At 43.4% G+C, this 19,564-nt stretch overlaps 1 protein-coding gene across 1 annotated transcript; it reads right to left on the bottom strand.

The window, feature by feature from the left end:
* Nucleotides 1-3,467: 3,467 nt before the first annotated feature.
* On the bottom strand, nt 3,468-16,060 carry LOC118080180 (vomeronasal type-2 receptor 26-like). Its single transcript, XM_088663898.1, has 7 exons — nt 16,030-16,060; nt 11,830-12,025; nt 11,138-11,429; nt 10,064-10,873; nt 8,407-8,634; nt 4,953-5,079; nt 3,468-4,366 (listed from the first exon to the last, which is right to left on the bottom strand). Exons 2-7 carry the CDS (start codon nt 12,012-12,014, stop codon nt 3,468-3,470), a joined length of 2,541 nt encoding a protein of 846 aa, XP_088520024.1. The 5' UTR covers nt 12,015-12,025; nt 16,030-16,060.
* Nucleotides 16,061-19,564: the final 3,504 nt, after the last annotated feature.

The raw sequence follows: 19,564 nt of genomic DNA on the forward strand, positions 1-19,564 counted from the left end.
AACTCCCTTTCCAGAGATCAAATATGGAGCGTGGTTTTCCAAATGTTTCCACACTGTTCCTAAAGTCTTCACGAACAGTCCTATTGATATGACTGATGTCTTTACTATGAGACAAGGCCATACACTTTTCAGTCATCCAATTTATCCCCACTGCCTCTTCCGTGTAGAATAGATCACTGTTACAATTGTTTAGTCTTCCTGTACCCAATATAACGTCATCATGGTTACATTGGGTGTCCAATTCATGCTAGCACTTAACATGCCAAATCCTAGCAAATGCACCACCGCTAACTGGATCCCTCGGGTTCAAAGATACACAGGAAATAAAGCATAACCAATGACAGACCCAGGTTCAACATTGTCACTGAAATGTGTCAATTGATGCAGGAAGTTTAATGGTATTACAACATTTGGAGGAAATAAAGCAGCTTGCAGAATGTTACAAATCATTACCGTGTTTTGCCTTGTTTTTTCTTTAAAAAAACAAATATTCTAAATTTGGGGGTCTTCTTATACACTTAATGTGAATGCACAGTGGGTTTAAAAAAAACCACCCTTACTTTCCCGCAGTTGCTGTGAAGAAGCTGCCGGAACCGCCAGAGCCACTGTCCCTAGCGGCACGGCAAGCACACCCTGCTCCTCGGCCCCAGTTGCACCCTCATGGACGGAGACAGTGGCAGCATGGGCATACTGCTGTACCCACCCCTGGGCTGCCCTGAGACGGAGGAGAAGGCACTCAACAGCAACGAGGACGACAATGAGCCAGGTTGAGGCGGGTGTGGATGCGGAGGCAGCAAGCTGGGCAGCAGTAAGAGCACCAGCAGTGGGCTTCCCTTGTTGGGTGGTGGCGGCAGTGCTGCAAGGCCATACAAGCAACTCAACAACTTTGGGTGATCTCTTTGGATTTTTTTAAAAGAAAAACGTGTTGTTTTTTTATACCTGAAGGATCGTCTCCATCCCCTTCATTCAGCCCCGACACTGAGGTTCAGCTCCAAGGGTCTTCTAGCCATAGCTGCCAAGTCTCCCGTTTTCCCCGGGAAATCCCCATTTTTCCAGCTGTTCCTAGCTGAAAAAACAGATTTTTTTGTTGTTTCCCGTTTATTCTGGCGCGGCGGCCATTTTGGAACTGGGCGGAGCATGCTCAGAAGCGACTTTTGATGTTGCTCTGCCCAGTTCCAAAATGGCGGCAGCGCTACTTCCGGTCTGCTATTTCCAGCCCAGTCCCTTATTTCTCTGACAGCAACTTGGCAGGTATGCTTCTAGCGGTTCCGTCAATGCAAGAAGTGAGGTTACAGGGAACCAGGCAGAGGGCCTATTCGGTAGTGGTGCCCACCCTGTTAATTATTATTACATGGGGGGCATCTTATATGCGAGAAAATATGGTACATTTAAAGAAAAGAAAGTGACATAAACCAATGAGATGTAACTTGCAAAAACTTATTCATGATATTCACACTGATTTAATAATGTATTCATGTTTTGAATGTGAAAGTTGAATGTGAAAGTTGTTTATATATAGTGCCAGGGCTTGTGGTTTTTGATGGCTACGATTCTTGGATGAGTCAAGAAGCAACTTTCACATTCAAAACATGAATACATTGTTAAATCAGTGTGACTATCATGAATAGGTTTTTGCAAGTTACATATCATTGGTTTGAATGTACCATATTTTCTTTAAATGTACCATACATATAGTGCCAGGCCTTGCGGTTTTTGATGGCTACGATTCTTGGATGAGTCAAGATGCAATGCAATATAGCCACCCAAGGACCCACCCATATGTATATGTATATATATTGCGATATATATTCTCTTTGTCATTCTGGTCACTTCTCAAAGAGGATTTGATGAAACCAGGAAACAATGGTAGAGAGTCCGAAGCATGTTTGTGGATGGAGCATGTTCACTGTGAAGAGAGGCTGATGTGCTTGTGGTCTTTGCATTAGTGCTAGGGGAATGGGGAATCTAGACGTTCACATAGAATTGTAGAGCTGGAAGGGACTTTGAGGGTCATCTAGTCCAGGCATCCCCAAACTTTGGCCCTCCAGATGTTTTGGACTACAATTCCCATCATCCCTGACCACTGGTCCTCTTAGCTAGGGAACATGGGAGCTGTAGGCCAAAAACTAGAAAAACTAGAAAAACTAGAAATCAACATCACATGTTGGAAATAAATGGATAAAAGGAAGGACGGATATCCTCACATTCTCGTTTTTTCTTCTTCTTACCTGCCCTTCACCATACGATACAGTGGTACCTCGACTTACAAATTTAATCCGTTCCGAACAGACCTTCATAAGTCGAAAAATTCGTAAGTCGAAGCCAATGGGGGGAAATTTTCTATCTAAATTTCCTATCTAAAATCCTATCTAAACCACATCCAAAATGTTGGGCGGAACTCCGTTCGTAACTCGAAACATTCGTAAGTCGAGGTACCACTGTACTAGGATTGGTTACAATGAGGGGGGGGAGAGAGAGAACTTATTCCTGGCAAAAAAAGAAAAGGATAAAGGCTATGTAAAAGTATGGCGTGCTCTCTGGTCCATGGGGTCACAAAGAGTCGGGCACGACTAAATGACTAAACAACAACAAAAAAGTATGCAAGTATCTACTGTAGAATAATAATAGGGAGCCTGAAGCCCACTAGAACTTATCACACTTAACAACACATGTTCGTAGCTTCGAGAACACTTAATGCCAAAAGAAATGGAGAAAACAAAGGTAACATTACTTATGTATGGAACAACAGCGGGTAGAGTATTAATAGCGAGAAATTGGAAGAATAAGGTAGTACCCAATATAACAGACTGGCAAGCCCTAATGATAGAATATATGCAATTGGCAAAAACAACTGGTAGAATAAAAGGTCAAACCAAACAAAAAGTCAATAAGGAATGGGAAATCTTTGAAGAGTATTTGAAAAAGAATAAATTAAAAGAAACCCCGTTGGCAGAAATAGACTGTACCTTGTAAAATAAATTATTAGACACTAGTTGGAATGAAAATAAACAACATATATATCACTGTGCAAAATATAAAGGAAATAACTTAAAAACCAGCAAGTTTAATTGGAAGCCTGTTCAGAATCTGCTGAAGAAAGTGTGAAGATGAAAGTAATAGAATAACGTGATTTTTAAGATTAGTGTGGGTTTATGTGTATGTTTTTGTGACGAGTCGTATGTTTGGGTGCGGGAATTATGTAGGTATGAGTTAGTCGTGTAGGTACCGGTATGTATGAATTAGTTAAGTGTTAGTATGGTGAGTTTTTATGTCCGTAAATGTGAAGTTGTGAAGTTGTTTGTTTCAATCTGTTTGCTTTGTTTTTTTGTTTTAAATAATAAAGATTTATTTTTTTAAAAAAAGAACTTATCACACCTGAATTAAGTTCACACCAACTGTTTCTGATTAACATTCTGTTTTAAGCAAAACCCATCCCTTTATATAGCCTGGAGAATCAGATGCCATCTTTAGGTTTTTGTTGTCAAGTGCTCCTTTGTGTTCAGATCAGGTCTCAGTATAATGATGTAGCACTTTGGGATGAAGATGCAGCCCAGAAGCCCAGCACTGGAGGCCAACATAGAGAAGACCTGCACAGCTACCATGTATTTCCCCTTTGTGCTCAGGTAAGTGGGCACAAAGGACACCCAAACACTGCAGAAGACCAGCATGCTGAAGGTGATCAGCTTGGCTTCATTGAAGGCACCAGGCAGCTTCCTGGCTAAGAAAGCCACCATGAAGCAGATAGCAGCCAGGAAGCCCATGTAGCTGAGGGCACCATAAAACATAGCCACAGAGCCTTCATTGCATTGCAGGATGATCTCTTTAGGCTGGGAGTGCATGTCAGAGTCAGGGAATGGGGGAGAGATACCCAGCCAGGTGGTGCAGATGAGAACTTGGACACTGGAACAGGAAATGACTACAGCGTTGGCCAGACTCTTCCCCAGCCATCTCCTCACCTGGTTTCCTGGCTTTGTGGCCATGAAGGCCAGCACCACAGTGGTGGTTTTAGCCAACAAAGAAGAGACAGCAACTGAGAAGATGATGCTGAACACCATTTGTCGGAGAAGGCAGGTCTCTTTCCTTGGCCGGCCAATGAATAGGAAGGAGGACAAAAAAGAGAGCAGGAGGGATACAAGGAGGATGTAGGAAAGGTCCCGGTTATTGGCTTTGACTATGGAAGTTTCTTTGTATTTAAGGAAGATTCCTAAAGCAATGCTTGTCATTAATAGCAGGAAGATAGCAATGGAAGCTAGAAGGCTCCCCAAAGTTTCTTCATAGGTCAGGAAGGCGATACTTTTGGGAACACATTGAATTTGACCCTTGTTTGGATGCTGATCTTCTGGACATTTGGTGCAAAGTTTTGCATCTAAGGAGGAAAAAGGAGTGCTTTAGCATCATTTAAATCCATAATCATCTATGTTCTATTACATTTTAGGGGGAAAGAGGTCAATATAAGGGAGTGCCAGGAAAAAAAGAATTTCATAAAAAGGAGTGGACAAAATTGGTTTGTTCATTTGCTTATTTAATATTTATGCTTATGCGGTTGCCTTCCTCCATAATGATAGAGGTGGTTTTCAAATGTTTATCAGTTTTATCACCAAAACAACCTTCCTTCCCACAGATGTGCTTCTAGAGCAGCTTTTGCTGAATTGATACTGTCCTGTTCCATGTGACATGGTTGTACTTTATATAAATAATATATTTGACCACTGAGGACAAGGTTTAAAGATGTCCTTTCCATGATAATTAATTTGTAGTCCACAAATTGCTTCCTTTTCATTATTTGTTTCAACCCCCTTCCTAGAATTAACGTACATGATTAAAAATAGAGAAGCCAAAAAAGGAGCCATATTCAAAAATGTCTTTTGACTCTTCACAGAAAGTGTCTCCAAGTGAGTGTTTCCTCATTTTATATTCTCCCAAGGGCTGTCCTTTCCTCTGGGGTCACCCACCTTCCTGAGTGGAGATGGTCCCTTCTGCACATGGGGCACAAGCATAGCAGCAAACAGGCTCTCCTTCTTGAACCACTTTGGCATATCCAGGTTGACAGCTTTTGGTACACCTGGAGCTAGGCACAGTCTAAATATAAAGAACATGCATCAAACAGAAAGGGTCAGGGCTATTTGTGTCTATGTAATTCATTTGTGGAGTTTGGAAAGGACCTTACAGGGTCCCTATTCCCACTGACCCTAGGCACTTTTCCAGGGAAGCATTTTGATGCAGGACAATATGGCAGGGAAACCTCTTTGGTGTGTTTCCTTTTGGTTCAGACAATTATATATGATTATTCTAAGCAAAAGTATATATTACTAGCTGTACCCGGCCACGCGTTGCTGTGGCTCAGAGAAAGAACAGAAGATATAGATATGTATCTATATAGATACAGATATAGATATTTTTAGGTGCACTTCCAGGCAGAGATAATTTGCAAGTGTCACATTACAGAATCAGCTTTGGCCGAGCAGGCAGAAGCGGAGGCGGACCACAGGGGCCAGAGTTTCCGGCCATGAGACCGGCCCCTCCAACTTTCCGGCCTTGCCTGGCCCTGCCCGGTGCAAGTCCATCATCATCATGGTGAGCCCTGCATGTGTTCCTTTTACGTCCAACAGAGGGCACTGTTTTTGGAATCGTATAATATTTACTATAGCGTGTTACTTTTTCGTCCAACAGGTGACACTGTTTTGCAACAGATGGCGCTGCTTTTCAGAAAAACATTCCCCCCCCCAAAAAAAACCATGTTTTTACCTGTCACAGGTGTGACACCCATATAATATCGATATATAAAAACACTCGCGTATTCGGATGCAACGTTGTGTCAAAATTTCAAAGCAATCAGTCAATAACTTTTAGAGATTAGTGCTTAGTAACAGAAACGACCATTTACATTTTTATTTATATAGATAAAAGCAAATGACAAACCCAAGAATGACAGTGGTAACAAAACAGCAAGAATAAAACATACGTGTGAAGGTAAAGGACCCATAGATGGTTAAGTCCATCATAACGTGAATATGGATTGGGGCACTCATCTCCGCTGTCAGGCCAAGGGAGCCAGCGTTCATCCTCAGACAGCTTTCCAGGTCACGTGGCCAGCATGACTAAACAGCTTCTGGTGCTATAGGACACTGTGATGAGTGCCAGAGTGCACAGAAACACCATTTACATTCCTGCTGCAACGGTACTTAATTTTCTACTTGCACTGGTATGCTTTTGAACTGCTAGGTTGGCAGCAGCTGGGACAGACTAACAGGAGAAGCACTTAAACATACCCAGGGCCATCTTAAGCTCATCGGGCGCCCTGGTGCAGGGATCCCTGCCCCCACCACTTTAAAAAAAACGCCGGGGACCGGCCTGCCATCACCTCTACGCTGTGTTTCATTGGTAGAGCTGCTGCCATGTGGCATCACCTCTACCAATGAAATGCAACGCCGGGGTGAGGGATGACCCCAGCACTGCAGAGCGGAACAGGGTCCTAATGCCCCTGCTCCGCTTGTTTACCTCTCTCCCCCCAGTGGTGTGGCTGGCGGGCGTCCAGGAGGAAGGAAAGGGAGGCCGCCACGCAGCTCCCCCACTTGCTGGGGCGCCCCTCAGCACCCCAGCGCCCTGGCGTCCCACGCCACTAGGGCCAATGGGCGAGCCGCGCCTGAACATACCACCACTTGAAGACTCCAACTTCAAAAACTGCCTCCTGAATTATGGTTACATCTTTTTCCAAAGTGGGAGATGAGCTTCTCAGGGCAGCCTCTTCCACTTAGCCCCTCTCTCTCCCATCCCTCTATAATTGCCACTGCTGCAGCTAATAATGCTAATTGCTTAAGGTGGCATCCCTGGAATCAATACTATGGCATTCGGTTTCCAGTCGACCCCTCCCCGCACCACAGTAAGCTGGCACCACGCTTGATAAGCGTCAAAGCACTCAGGCCAGGAGATGGCATCAATATTCCAGAGAGCAAGAGCTCTCCTTTCCAGTCTTTGATTCCTGAAGTCTGGACAGGAATCTCATTCACCCCCTGGGCTGACTTTTGAAAACTCTGCACTACACTGATTAGGGCTCACCCACACTTCCTTTTGTGCCACATTTCTAGTCAAAGGTCAATGTTTTAAAGCTCCATGTCAAAGCAGTCCTTCCTGCCTGCCTGCCTACCGCTTGGACTACTGCAATGCGCTCTCCGTGGGGCTACCTTTGAAGGTGACCCGGAAACTGCAATTTAACCAGAATGTGGCAGCTAGACTAGTGACTGGGAGTGGCTGTGGGACCACATAACACCGGTCCTGAGAGATCTACACTGGCTCCCAGTACGTTTCCGAGCACAATTCAAAGTGTTGGTACTGACCTTTAAAGCCCTAAACGGCCTCGGTCCTGTATACCTGAAGGAGCATCTCCACCCCCACCATTCAGCCTGGACACTGAGATCCAGCGCCGAGGGCCTTCTGGCGGTTCCCTCATTGCGAGAGGTGAGGTTGCAGGGAACCAGACAGAAGGCCTTCTCAATAGTGGCACCCGCTCTGTGGAATGCCCTCCCAGCAGATGTCAAGACAATAAGCAATTATTTTGCTTTTAGAAGACAACTTTAGGGAAGTTTTTAATGTTTGATGCTGTACTGTTTTTAATATTCGGTTGGAAGCCGAATTAGTTTTATTATTATGCCTGCCTGCCTGCCTGCCTGCCTGCCTGTCTCAGTGCTTTCCATGAGAAAACCCACTTTTTACCACTGAATCAAAGCAAATGGCAGTCAGGTTTTCCCCAGGAAAGTGCTGGGAGAAAAAACAAAAACAAAACCCTGCTCTGACACAGAATGGGATCTGTAAGTCAAATTGTGGCACAAATGGAAGTGTCAATGAGCCCTTACTCCCCAACAGGTGTGCATAGGACTGTAGCCAAAGTGCCCTTGGAATTATTCAGTAAGCTTACCTTCCAAGTCCCGGACTGCAGAATCGGGGACCGGCAGCCGTGTGACACCGAAAGTTGCGTCGATGTAACTTCCGGTGCCATTTTGCCCTTCTATGGGCACCAAAAATGGCCGCTGGCGGCTTCAAAAGTCGCTTCTACGCATGTCAGGAAGTGCGTCAGCGCAACTTCCGGTGTCGCTCTGCCCATCTATGGGCACCAAAAATGGCCGCCGCCAACACCGGAAGTCGTGTCTATGCACTTCCGGACATGCGTAGATGCGACTTTTGAAACCGGCGGCAGCCATTTTTTGTGCCCATAGAAGGGCAAATCAGGGGGGAAATGGCCACCGGCAGGAGAAAATAATGGAGAAAAACGGGAGACGAAGTGATACGGGGGACCACCGGGAAAAGGTAAGTAAAAACGGGGGGTTTCCCAGGGAAAACGGGGTACTTGGCAGCTATGTCTGTAAGTGATTAGACCATTACAGATGTCATGTGGGATAAACTATGTCATACCTTCTCAAACCACTTGGGCCACACAATGGCTTGTGAGTTGATTGTGAACTTCATGTCAGTGGATCCGTCTCTCCCTATACTCCCAACCGGCACTCTTACACGAGACCTATTGGGAAACATCACCCAGTTTTCAATGTCATAGTAGAATGGTATCTCCCCATTCTCATCCAATCTGAGGCTGCCCATGGAAGTATTCAAAAACTGGAGTCCTCTTAAGGAAGGGTGAAGCTGGAACGGGAGGAAAAAACACCAGCATTTACGAAATAGAAAAGTTGAACATCAGACCTCTACACTTTGTGCTCTAATCTCCTAGGAATTGGGATCTGTGCACATTTCATCATGAGCCTTTTGCAGCCATTCCATTTTCTTTATTAGAACATTTGTAGGCAACTCATTGTATAAAAAAACAAGGTTTCTGCAGAATCAGACTCTGGAGAAAAAGACAATTTAAAAAACTTCTTAAAAAATAAAAACAGCACAAATACCAAAGTTTTTAAGTAGAGGTGGTCCTAAAAATCAGTTCACAGCATAGATGCCAACTCCCTAGGGCCCTGGATGCCCAAGCACCTACAAAATTCCCCATGAAGGGGCCGGGCATCCACAAATTTTGGTGCCAGAGTGATGCATGCTGCATGACACCTACAGGCCCGGGCACCAAAGTTGGCACTCCACAGCTGCTCACTGTATCACATGGGAAGGTTATTTGTCAATAGGGTCCGCATAGGTCTGGTCACAGCAAAGAGCATATGAGTGACTATTCAGAGTAGTCCCCCTGCCTGGTAGAATTATCTGAAAGTAGGGGGAATTTGCACATACATACTCCCATGTGAATGAAACCTTGGATGCTAAAGTCTCTACATAGTGAAAGTCTGCAAATGATAATAATAATCAATAAAATAATAATAATAATAATAATAATAATACCCCGCCCTTCCCAGTCAAGACCGGGCTCAGGGCGGCTAACAGCAAGAATATCAAAGCAAGCATAAAAGAATCAATTCAATTAAAATGCACATTAAATACAATGTTAAAATTCATTTTTAAAATTAGGAATCTACAAGTGCAATCTCATTTAAATGTCTGTAGGATAATGTGAAGTCTCTCCTTTCCCTTCTAAGTGTAGCCGCTTTCAGTAGAACTTGCACATGCCACAAAGGAGGACATTGTCTTCCATTATCATTAAAGGTAAAGGTACCCCTGCCCTTTAGGTCCAGTCGTGAACAACTCTGCGGCTGCAGCGCTCATCTCGCGTTATTGGCCGAGGGAGCCGGCGTACAGCTTCCGGGTCATGTGGCCAGCATGACAAAGCCGCTTCTGGCGAACCAGAGCAGCGCATGGAAACGCTGTTTACCTTCCCGCCAGAGCAGTAGCTATTTATCTACTTGCTTTTAATGTTTAATAGATTACTGTGTTTTATTTTTCTGTTGGAAGCCACCCAGAGTGGCTGGGGAAACCCAGCCAGATGGGTGGGGTATAAATAAATTATTATTATTATTATTACCAGAATAGGCACAAAGGTTTACTTCCGCCACAAGACTCATGAGACTAATGAGATTTTCCGCCAAAATGAGCAAAAGGGGGAAAAAATCCTCAGCCCTAAATTTGATTCCAGTGGTGGGGAAATGAGTTGCAATTTGCAACAAGGAAAACCAAATACCTGCCATGGCTGTAGCCTTTGATGTTCCAGCCTATCTCCTCCACGCACCATCAGCATGAACTTTGATCTGGATGAATATGCAGCATTTAAGGCATGTGCCACAGCTTGGACACTGAAGTAAGTGATGTAGCTGTCTTGAGACAGGGCTCTCTCCAGCTCCTCTTCAGGCACCATCTCCAGTTTCTCATTCTCTGTGCATCTTGTCCGACCTTTTACAGCCAACGTGTGCTTTTTATATAAACAATGAAATGCTTTATCCCAAAACTGTCTAAGAAGTTTAGAAGATGGCTCATAGAGCTGGTATCTTTTCCTTAGTTGGGGCTTCATTATGAAGGACAAAGATCCATGGATGTACTGGAAACGATCAGGATCGCTATTCAAATTGATGTTAATGTCTTGAAGACCTGTTGAGATCCAGACCTTCCCCCCAATTTGTTCCTCAAGAAATTGTTGTATTACCATGAGCTCAATCCATGCCACTTGACTGCTTTTATAGTAAACAAATATTTTGACTTTGTCCCATATGATAAACGGTTCACTTGGGATGTCATATGGATCTAGGTTATGTTCCGGTATTCTTTTTAATAAGGCAATGCAAATTCCATTGTTGATCATCAGAGGTGTCAAGGCACTCAAGAACCTTTCTCCATTATCATTGTCTGAAACCAAGAGGCCAATCCATGTCCACCCAAAATTCAGGAGCAACTTAACAATCCCCCAATATTGACTTTCTCCCTTGGGGACCATTTGGTAGACAAATGGGACTTCAGTTTTCTTATCCAGTGTCTTAGTCATAAAGCCATAACTGAGCTAGTGAAGAAAGGAATAGATTAGTGATATGTTTGACTTCCAGGAAAAGGTATAGATACTGTATTTATTGTCTGTTATTACTAATTCTCTGTTCTTATCTGGGGGGGGGGGAGTGTTGGTTCGAGTTGATTGGAGTTTTAGTCTGAAATATTTGGAGAGTGCCAGGTTGGTGGATGCTGGAAGAAAGATAACTATCCAGTCTTTTACTATAGCTAAGGATTTTCTCACTTTTTGATTGACCCTTCTTTTCCCTTCCCTTCATACCTGAGGGATTTTGTAGATGCCCGACATGACTGAAATCATTTTTGAGATGACAGAATTGCCCCCTTCAAGAACAGACAGCAGGTTATTCCATTCTCCACAGTTATAGTTTGGAATATTGCTTTGCCCCCCTGCAAGTAGGTCTAGCATGGCATCAGAAGTAATCCTTTCATCAAGAAAGTTCTCAAAGAGGTTGTAGCCCAAGGAGATGTTTGCTAAGAACCTGGGATTCTGATTGATCTCCTGAACGGAGAACAAGAAGGACAAGATGTGCCAGTAGAGCCTAGGTATAAAACTGCAATGAAACATCAAATTAAAAATGTCAGAAACCTATTCACCATGTAAAGAAAACAAATGTTATTTCTAATCGATATCAATCTCAAAGTATCTCATCCCCAAACAATGATATGTATGTTTGTAGTTTGGGGTGAGACAAGACATATTTTATTTTAATTTTTATTTAATAAAGTTATATACCGCTCTTCATCTGATGGTCACTTTGTTACAAGGTGAAAATTTATTGGCCATTTAAAAATTAAAACTGAGAGATTGCAAATTCCATTGCAAAAAGAGAGGGGGGAAACAGAGGAACAGAGCCTTCAAAGTGGAAAATTGCTTTTATTATTATGAATTAAACAGACACTATTGGAGTGGTGTTGCAGAAGCATGACATCCAGCGGCATCTAATTACTTACCATGCAAGCCTCTTTGAGGGAGTCTGGGAAAAAACGTATGGGTCTTTTTCAGTCAATGAACTTGGAGATATTATCCCCGTAATTAGGAAGTCCCCGGGCTGGTAGTAATTGAGTGTTTGATTTTCTTCCCAGATCAGATTCAAGGGACAACTTTTCCCATGATTTTCGCCGTCTCCATGTGGCATTAGCAGGAGAAACAGGAGGGAAATCATTTTGCCTGTACTTGCTATACTTCCCTTGTGGCTGCTCCTCTCTCCTCCCCAGCTAGATAATCAGAAGTCAAAAACTCATGCAAGAGCAAACCTGCAGTGGCTTTTCTTGGAAAAAATATATATTTAATAAGAATAATATTGGAGAAAACTGGGTATTGAAACTTGTTTAACCTAAATCATATATCCCAGTTTCCAGCGGCCCTTTAAAGCACGCTTCACACAGGGTATACACAGTCAGAAGTTGACCTGGCCTAGAAAGCACCACCAAGAGCGTAGGGGATTATCTTCCTTATATGAAACCCCTTACTAGTTGTACGCTTGTAAAAGAATACAGAAGAAAATACAAACGGTTGGGTTTCTTTAACTGAAAAACAAACTGACTCAAGAGACTTTAAACTAAAGATAAATGCTTTCTCTCTTAGCAACTTTATCTACCCACATTCCAACCCTTCAATCCAATCCAAACCTCCCGCAATATTCCCATTAAACTACCCAAGAATTAAACAGTAAACTAGCATTATAAATAAGCAACTGTCATACTAAGATTCAACTAGGAATCTCTTAAACTGAGAGTCTCTCATACTAAGATTCAACTGGGAATCTCTTAAACTGAGAGTTAAATCACACTGAGAGATAGTTCTCCTAAAAGTGAGATCTACTGAGAGATAAATCAAACTGAAAGATACAGAAGGCTTTCTGGCAGAGCCTTATATACAAGGAACAGAGCCCACGCCTGTGAGCAATTAACAGAAATCACCGGCACCTGTTTCTCTTAAACAGACAGTATTTACATTAGACCGGCTCTAAAGTAACTTGACTATTCAAAAAATCCAACAACTTTCCCACTATGGCTACCATTCAGGGATGCCTCAATTGTTCACTCAGACTGTCTCTGGCATGCCAGCTATTCTGTGCATCAAATTTTCTTCCCAGGCACAGAGCTAGGAATATCCTCATGATACCCTTTGATTGTGATGTCTAGGCCACCTCCAGAAATATCTCTCGACCTTGGCAAGAATGAATAGCTATGATTTCAATAATTATAAGGACACAACTTGAGTGGCAGGTGCAGAGCTGAACAAAAACATGTTTACAAGAAACCACAGGTGAATTGCCACAGTTTGACACATACGTGTGTGTGCAAGTTTGGCCTCAACAGCATTAGGAAAGCTCTGCAGCCAGATCAGACAAAGTCCCATCTAGTCCAGCATCCCGTATATTGCAGTGGCTGATCAGACACCTTTGGGAAGTTCACAAGCAGGACATGGGGGCAATAGACCTTTGGTGGTCTTGTTCCCCAACAAATGGCATTCAGAAATGTGCAAACCTCTGATCCTCACAGGAACCCACCCACCATTAGTGTTGAGAATTCCATTCTTCCCGAGCTGCAGAAGTGTGGGATTGTTACATGTCACATATCTGTTTACATTCCAGCACTGGTTATTGGAGTCATAGAATCATAAAGTTAGAAGAGACCACAAGGGCCATCCAGTCCAACCCCCTGCCAAGCAGGAAACACCATCAAAGCATTCCTGACAGATGGCCATCCGCTTAAAGACCTCCAAAGAAGGAGATTCCTCCACACTCCTTGGCAGCAAATTTCACTGCCGAACAGCTCTTACTCTCAGGAAGTTAAATTAAAAAAATCCTTCAGTAGCACCTTAAAGACCAACTAAGTTTTTATTTTGGTATGAGCTTTCGTGTGCATGCACACTTCTTCAGATACAGTGAAATAGAAGTCCCCAGGCACTTATGTAGAGAAGGGGTGGGGAGGGGTGGGGATGGGGAGGGGAGGGGGGATCACTCAGAAGGGTGGTGGAAGTGGGTGATTGACTGACTGATAGCTGTTGATGACCGAAAACGACTGCAAATGGTTTTGCATGAAAAAGCAAGGGTTGAGATGGCTGAAGATCGCTTATCATGTATAATGAGATAAGAATCCGATATCTCTGTTCAAACCAGGTCAGGAAGTTCTTCCTAATGTTTAGGTGGAATCTTCTTTCTTGTAAGAAGAAGAGAGTCTTGTGAGAGGAAATTGAGACATGCTGTTTCCACTCCATATAGCTTTTGCTTTTGCAGTTCTCTCTCCGAGGAAGAAAGACAGAGAGAGAAGCCATGTTTTCTTTGTTCTATTGTTGTTGTTGTTGTTTAGTCGTTTAGTCGTGTCCGACTCTTCGTGACCCCATGGACCATAGCACGCCAGGCACTCCTGTCTTGCACTGCCTCCCATAGTTTGGTCAAACTCATGTTCGTAGCTTCGAGAACACTGTCTAACCATCTTGTCCTCTGTCGTCCCCTTCTCCTAGTGCCCTCAATCTTTCCCAACATCAGGGTCTTTTCCAAGGATTCTTCTCTTCTTATGAGGTGGCCAAAGTATTGGAGCCTCAGCTTCACGATCTGTCCTTCCAGGGAGCACTCAGGGCTGATTTCCTTAAGAATTGATAGGTTTGATCTTCTAGCAGTCCATGGGACTCTCAAGAGTCTCCTCCAGCACCATAATTCAAAAGCATCAATTCTTCGGCGATCAGCCTTCTTTATGGTCCAGCTCTCACTTCCATACATCACTACTGGGAAAACCATAGCTTTAACTATACGGACCTTTGTCGGCAAGGTGATGTCTCTGCTTTTTAAGATGCTGTCTAGGTTTGTCATTGCTTTTCTCCCAAGAAGCAGGCGTCTTTTAATTTCGTGACTGCTGTCACCATCTGCAGTGATCAAGGAGCCCAAGAAAGTAAAATCTCTCACTGCCTCCATTTCTTCCCCTTCTATTTGCCAGGAGGTGATGGGACCAGTGGCCATGATCTTGGTTTTTTTGATGTTGAGCTTCAGACCATATTTTGCGCTCTCCTCTTTCACCCTCATTAAAAGGTTCTTTAATTCCTCCTCACTTTCTGCCATCAAGGTTGTGTCATCTGCATATCTGAGGTTGTTGATATTTCTTCCGGCAATCTTAATTCCTGCTTGGGATTCATCTAGTCCAGCCTTTCGCATGATGAATTCTGCATATAAGTTAAATAAGCAGGGAGACAATATACAACCTTGTCGTACTCCTTTCCCAATTTTGAACCAATCAGTTGTTCCATATCCAGTTCTAACTGTAGCTTCTTGTCCCACATAGAGATTTCTCAGGAGACAGATGAGGAGATCAGGCACTCCCATTTCTTTAAGAACTTGCCATAGTTTGCTGTGGTCGACACAGTCAAAGGCTTTTGCATAGTCAATGAAGCAGAAGTAGACGTTTTTCTGGAACTCTCTAGCTTTCTCAATAATCCAGCGCATGTTTGCTATTTGGTCTCTGGTTCCTCTGCCCTTTCAAAATCCAGCTTGTACTTCTGGGAGTTCTCGGTCCACATACTGCCTAAGCCTGCCTTGTAGAATTTTAAGCATAACCTTGCTAGCGTGTGAAATGAGCGCAATTGTGCGGTAGTTGGAGCATTCTTTGGCACTGCCCTTCTTTGGAATTGGGATGTAGACTGATCTTCTCCAATCCTCTGGCTATTGCTGAGTTTTCCAAACTTGCTGGCATATTGGGTGTAGCACCTTAACAGCATCATCTTTTAAAATTTTAAATAGTTCAGCTGGAATATCATCACTTCCACTGGCTTTGTTATTAGCAGTGCTTTCTAAGGCAGTGCTTTGCTCTATTACATATGATTTATTTTGCAATAAATTAGGCTTAGATGTTACTCCTCAAGGCTGAGCTTCTGTATTGAACTCTGCTAACCATGTGCTCATGTCCCTGGATATGGACCACATCAGTGTGACAGGAGACCGGAATGATGAATCCCAGGTGACGCTGAGTTGCGGGGAGGCACCAGGCCTTGTGGTTATCACCCAACAATTAGATCATTAAGAATTATGAACTGCTTGTTTCATTGAGACTTATGGCCCATGGGGCTTACTCCCAGGCAAGTAAGTCCAGGTTCTCATTCAGTGCATTGTAGCCGTGTGTCCCATTGAACTTAAAGGGAATTCTGGCTAACGAGGCGAAGAAGAAGAAGAAGAAGAAGAAGAAGAAGAAGAAGAAGAAGAAGAAGAAGAAGAAGAAGAAGAAGAGGAGGAGGAGGAGGAGGAGGAGGAGGGGGAGGAGGAGGGGTAGTTTGGATTTGATATCCCACTTTATCACTACCCTAAGGAGTCTCAAAGTGGCTAACATTCTCCTTTTCCCTTCCTCCCCTTTCAGCTACAGTACTGAATGTGAATAACTGAATAAGCTACTGACCTTCCTTGAGCTCTAGAACTGTGTTGTACATAGTTGTTCTACTACGTGCCAGTACAATATTCTACTGCTGACCTCAGTTAACTGTCTGACATATTTTCTTCTACAAGCAATGTTGCGGCTTCAATTACGCAATCCACTGGCGGGCTGACTGCACAATCCACACACCCCAACGTTATAAATACATTTTCATCAGGCATTATTTATGTGAAGGAAGAGAAAATTACATTGAAGAAGCTACAGTCACATGACAAATATGTAGGTTTCATAACTGTTGTGCTGGACATCAAACATCAAAATGGCAGGGCTGTGGAGGTGGTCCTGAAAGCCTCTCTATCTGGTCCTCTGTAGGCCACATACCCCTCCCTAGCCATGCCCCTTACTGGTTCTGCTTTGTGACATTCTTGTGTGTTTTTGCATAGCTGCCTTAAACTTTTATATTGCTCCTTGCTTGTCTGGACAGATAGAGGATAGGCAGGGATGTGCATATGTATGTAGGAACTAGGCTGCAGCAGTGGGGTGCCACAGGGTTCTGTCTTGGGCCCAGTCTTACTCAACATCTTGATCAATGACTTGGATGATGGGCTTGAGGGCATCCTGAGCAAGTTTGCAGACGACACCAAATTGGGAGCGGTGGCTAATACCCCAGAGGACAGGATCACACTTCAAAATGACCTTAACAGGTTAGACAACTGGGCCAAAGCAAACAAGATGGATTTTAACAAGGAGAAATGTAAAGTACTACACTTGGGCAAAAAAATGAAAGCCACAAATACAGGATGGGTGACACCTGGCTTGAGAGCAGTACATGTGAAAAGGATCTAGGAGTCTTGGTAGACTACAAACTTGACATGAGTCAACAGTGTGATGCAGCAGCTAAAAAAGCCAATGCAATTCTGGGCTGCATCAATAGGAGTATAGCATCTAGATCAAGGGAAGTAATAGTACCACTGTATTCTGCTCTGGTCAGACCTCACCTGGAGTACTGTGTCCAGTTCTGGGCACCACAGTTCAAGAAGGATACTGACAAGCTGGAACGTGCCCAGAGGAGGGCAACCAACATGGTCAAAGGCCTGGAAACAATGCCTTATGAGGAACAGCTTAGGGAGCTGGGTATGTTTAGCCTGGAGAAGAGAAGGTTAAGGGGGGATATGATAGCCATGTTCAAATATATAAAAGGATGTCATATAGAGGAGGGTGAAAGGTTGTTTTCTGCTGCTCCAGAGAAGCGGACATGGAGCAATGGATTCAAACTACAAGAAAGAAGATTCCACCTAAACATTAGGAAGAACTTCCTGACAGTAAGAGCTGTTTGGCAGTGGAATTTGCTACCAAGGAGTTTGGTGGAGTCTCCTTCTTTGGAGGTCTTTAAGCGGAGGTCTTGTATTGACAGACATCTGTCAGGAATGCTTTGTGGGGGTTTTTGTAATATATTTATGAAGATTTTTTCAAACAATTAAAAAAACATTTAAAAAACATACAAAACACAAAAAACACCAAACAAAAAATACAAAAAATGTAAAAACAAAAATTCAAGCTTATAACCCTTGTTGCTAATCTATTGACTTCCTCATTCCTCCTCCTTCTGCGATTCTTTACATTTTTTCAGTAGTAAACTCTAAATCTTATATAATTCTAGTTATTACTTAATATTACCTTGTTTCTATATCTTTTACATCTTAACCTTTTATATTCTCTCCACATCTTTCTTCTTACTTACCGTAATTTATCATCAACTTCTAACAATACTTATTTTACACCATTGTATTATCTACAACCTCTATTTTGTCAGGAATGCTTTGATGGTTTTCCTGCTTGGCAGGGGGTTGGACTGGATGGCCCTTGTGGTCTCTTCCAACTCTATGATTCTATGAAAAGGGCAAAGGGGGGTATTCATTGTGCTTTCCACTTTTGCCTCTAGCAATACCCGCCATTGGCATATGCCCCCCTGAAGGTTTCCCAGAAGGGACTGTGGCCTGGTTTCATGAGCTCATAGTAACTACTCCATGTTGTGTGTGTCTGTGTGTTCACTTACATACTAAAAGAATATCTTGGCCCTGACACTTATGAAGGTACTTGGTTAGTTAAAGGCCATGCTGACCTTTTCCCCACACTGACCCATGTCAAAACCAGGGAACTACTTCTGTGAATTCTCATAAACATGTTTTCCTTCACCTCTGCACCTGCGTCTCAAGCCACATAGAAAATCTATGGTGCTGCCAAGGTGATGCTTCCTCTTGTATAATTATCCTTACTCTAACCAAAGCTCTAGGGGTTGAGCCAAAGATTGCCTATGAGACAAAGCAGCCCAGTATCAGAATCCAAGGCACATTGCATTGTGTCTGAAACCCTTGGTGTGTTAAATAGCCCCTATGCTGCTGAGAGTCTGTCTTGTCCATTCCCCAGTGCCACAAATGATCATGTTTGAGCACCCGAGGTCTAGACTTTGATTTTTGATATTTCTTTTCAGGTGCATTGGGATGAGAAGTTTTCTTTATTTCCGAATTTTGTCCCATCATATCCTAAGCTGTTTGGCTGGTAAGAAAAATAAGATACGTGCTCTGTATCACAAACAAAAAGCAACCAGTGTTCCTCACTGCAAGTCTCAACCCTTGTTAGGATTGTGCTTGTCTTTAGGAATCCTCAAATGGGCTATTTTAGGGTGTCAACACAAACATTTTTGTGGGGATCCATTAAGAAGGGGAGCTGGGTCATTCGAATTGTCAGATCACCCACATCCACAGAGGGAAACACCAACAGGAATCCTGCACTGCCCCTATTGCCAGAGTTCCAGAACATGCACTCAGAAAACTGTGTCTGCCTAATAGGTCACTTGGTGAAAACTTTATTGTTGTTGTTGTTGTTTCGGTGTGTAGTCATGTCCGACTCTTCGTGACCCCATGGACCAGAGCACGCCAGGCACTCCTGTCTTCCGCAGTTTGGTCAAACTCATGTTCGTAGCTTCGAGAACACTGTCAAACCATCTCGTCCTCTGTCGTCCCCTTCTCCTAGTGCCCTCAATCTTTCCCAACATCAAGGTCTTTTCCAGGGAGTCTTCTCTTCTCATGAGGTGGCCAAAGTATTGGAAACTTAAGACTTCATAAAAAATCACTGCAACCCCACTCCTCGCCAACATGACCTGAGTTGCTGTGCATAAGAGAAACCTGACGGACAAGCAGTGGCAAGAACAGGCCAGGGTGCCATGTCCAACCAAATCTGTGTTATGCATGCCAGGTCGATTCCCCATGATCAAGTCATATATGGCACTGGTCTTATTGGCCATTGACCTGGCAGTTAAAAGTTA

The sequence above is a fragment of the Zootoca vivipara genome, chromosome 2, assembly GCF_965207765.1.
Source record: "Zootoca vivipara chromosome 2, rZooViv2.hap1.1, whole genome shotgun sequence".
NCBI lineage: Eukaryota > Metazoa > Chordata > Lepidosauria > Squamata > Lacertidae > Zootoca > Zootoca vivipara.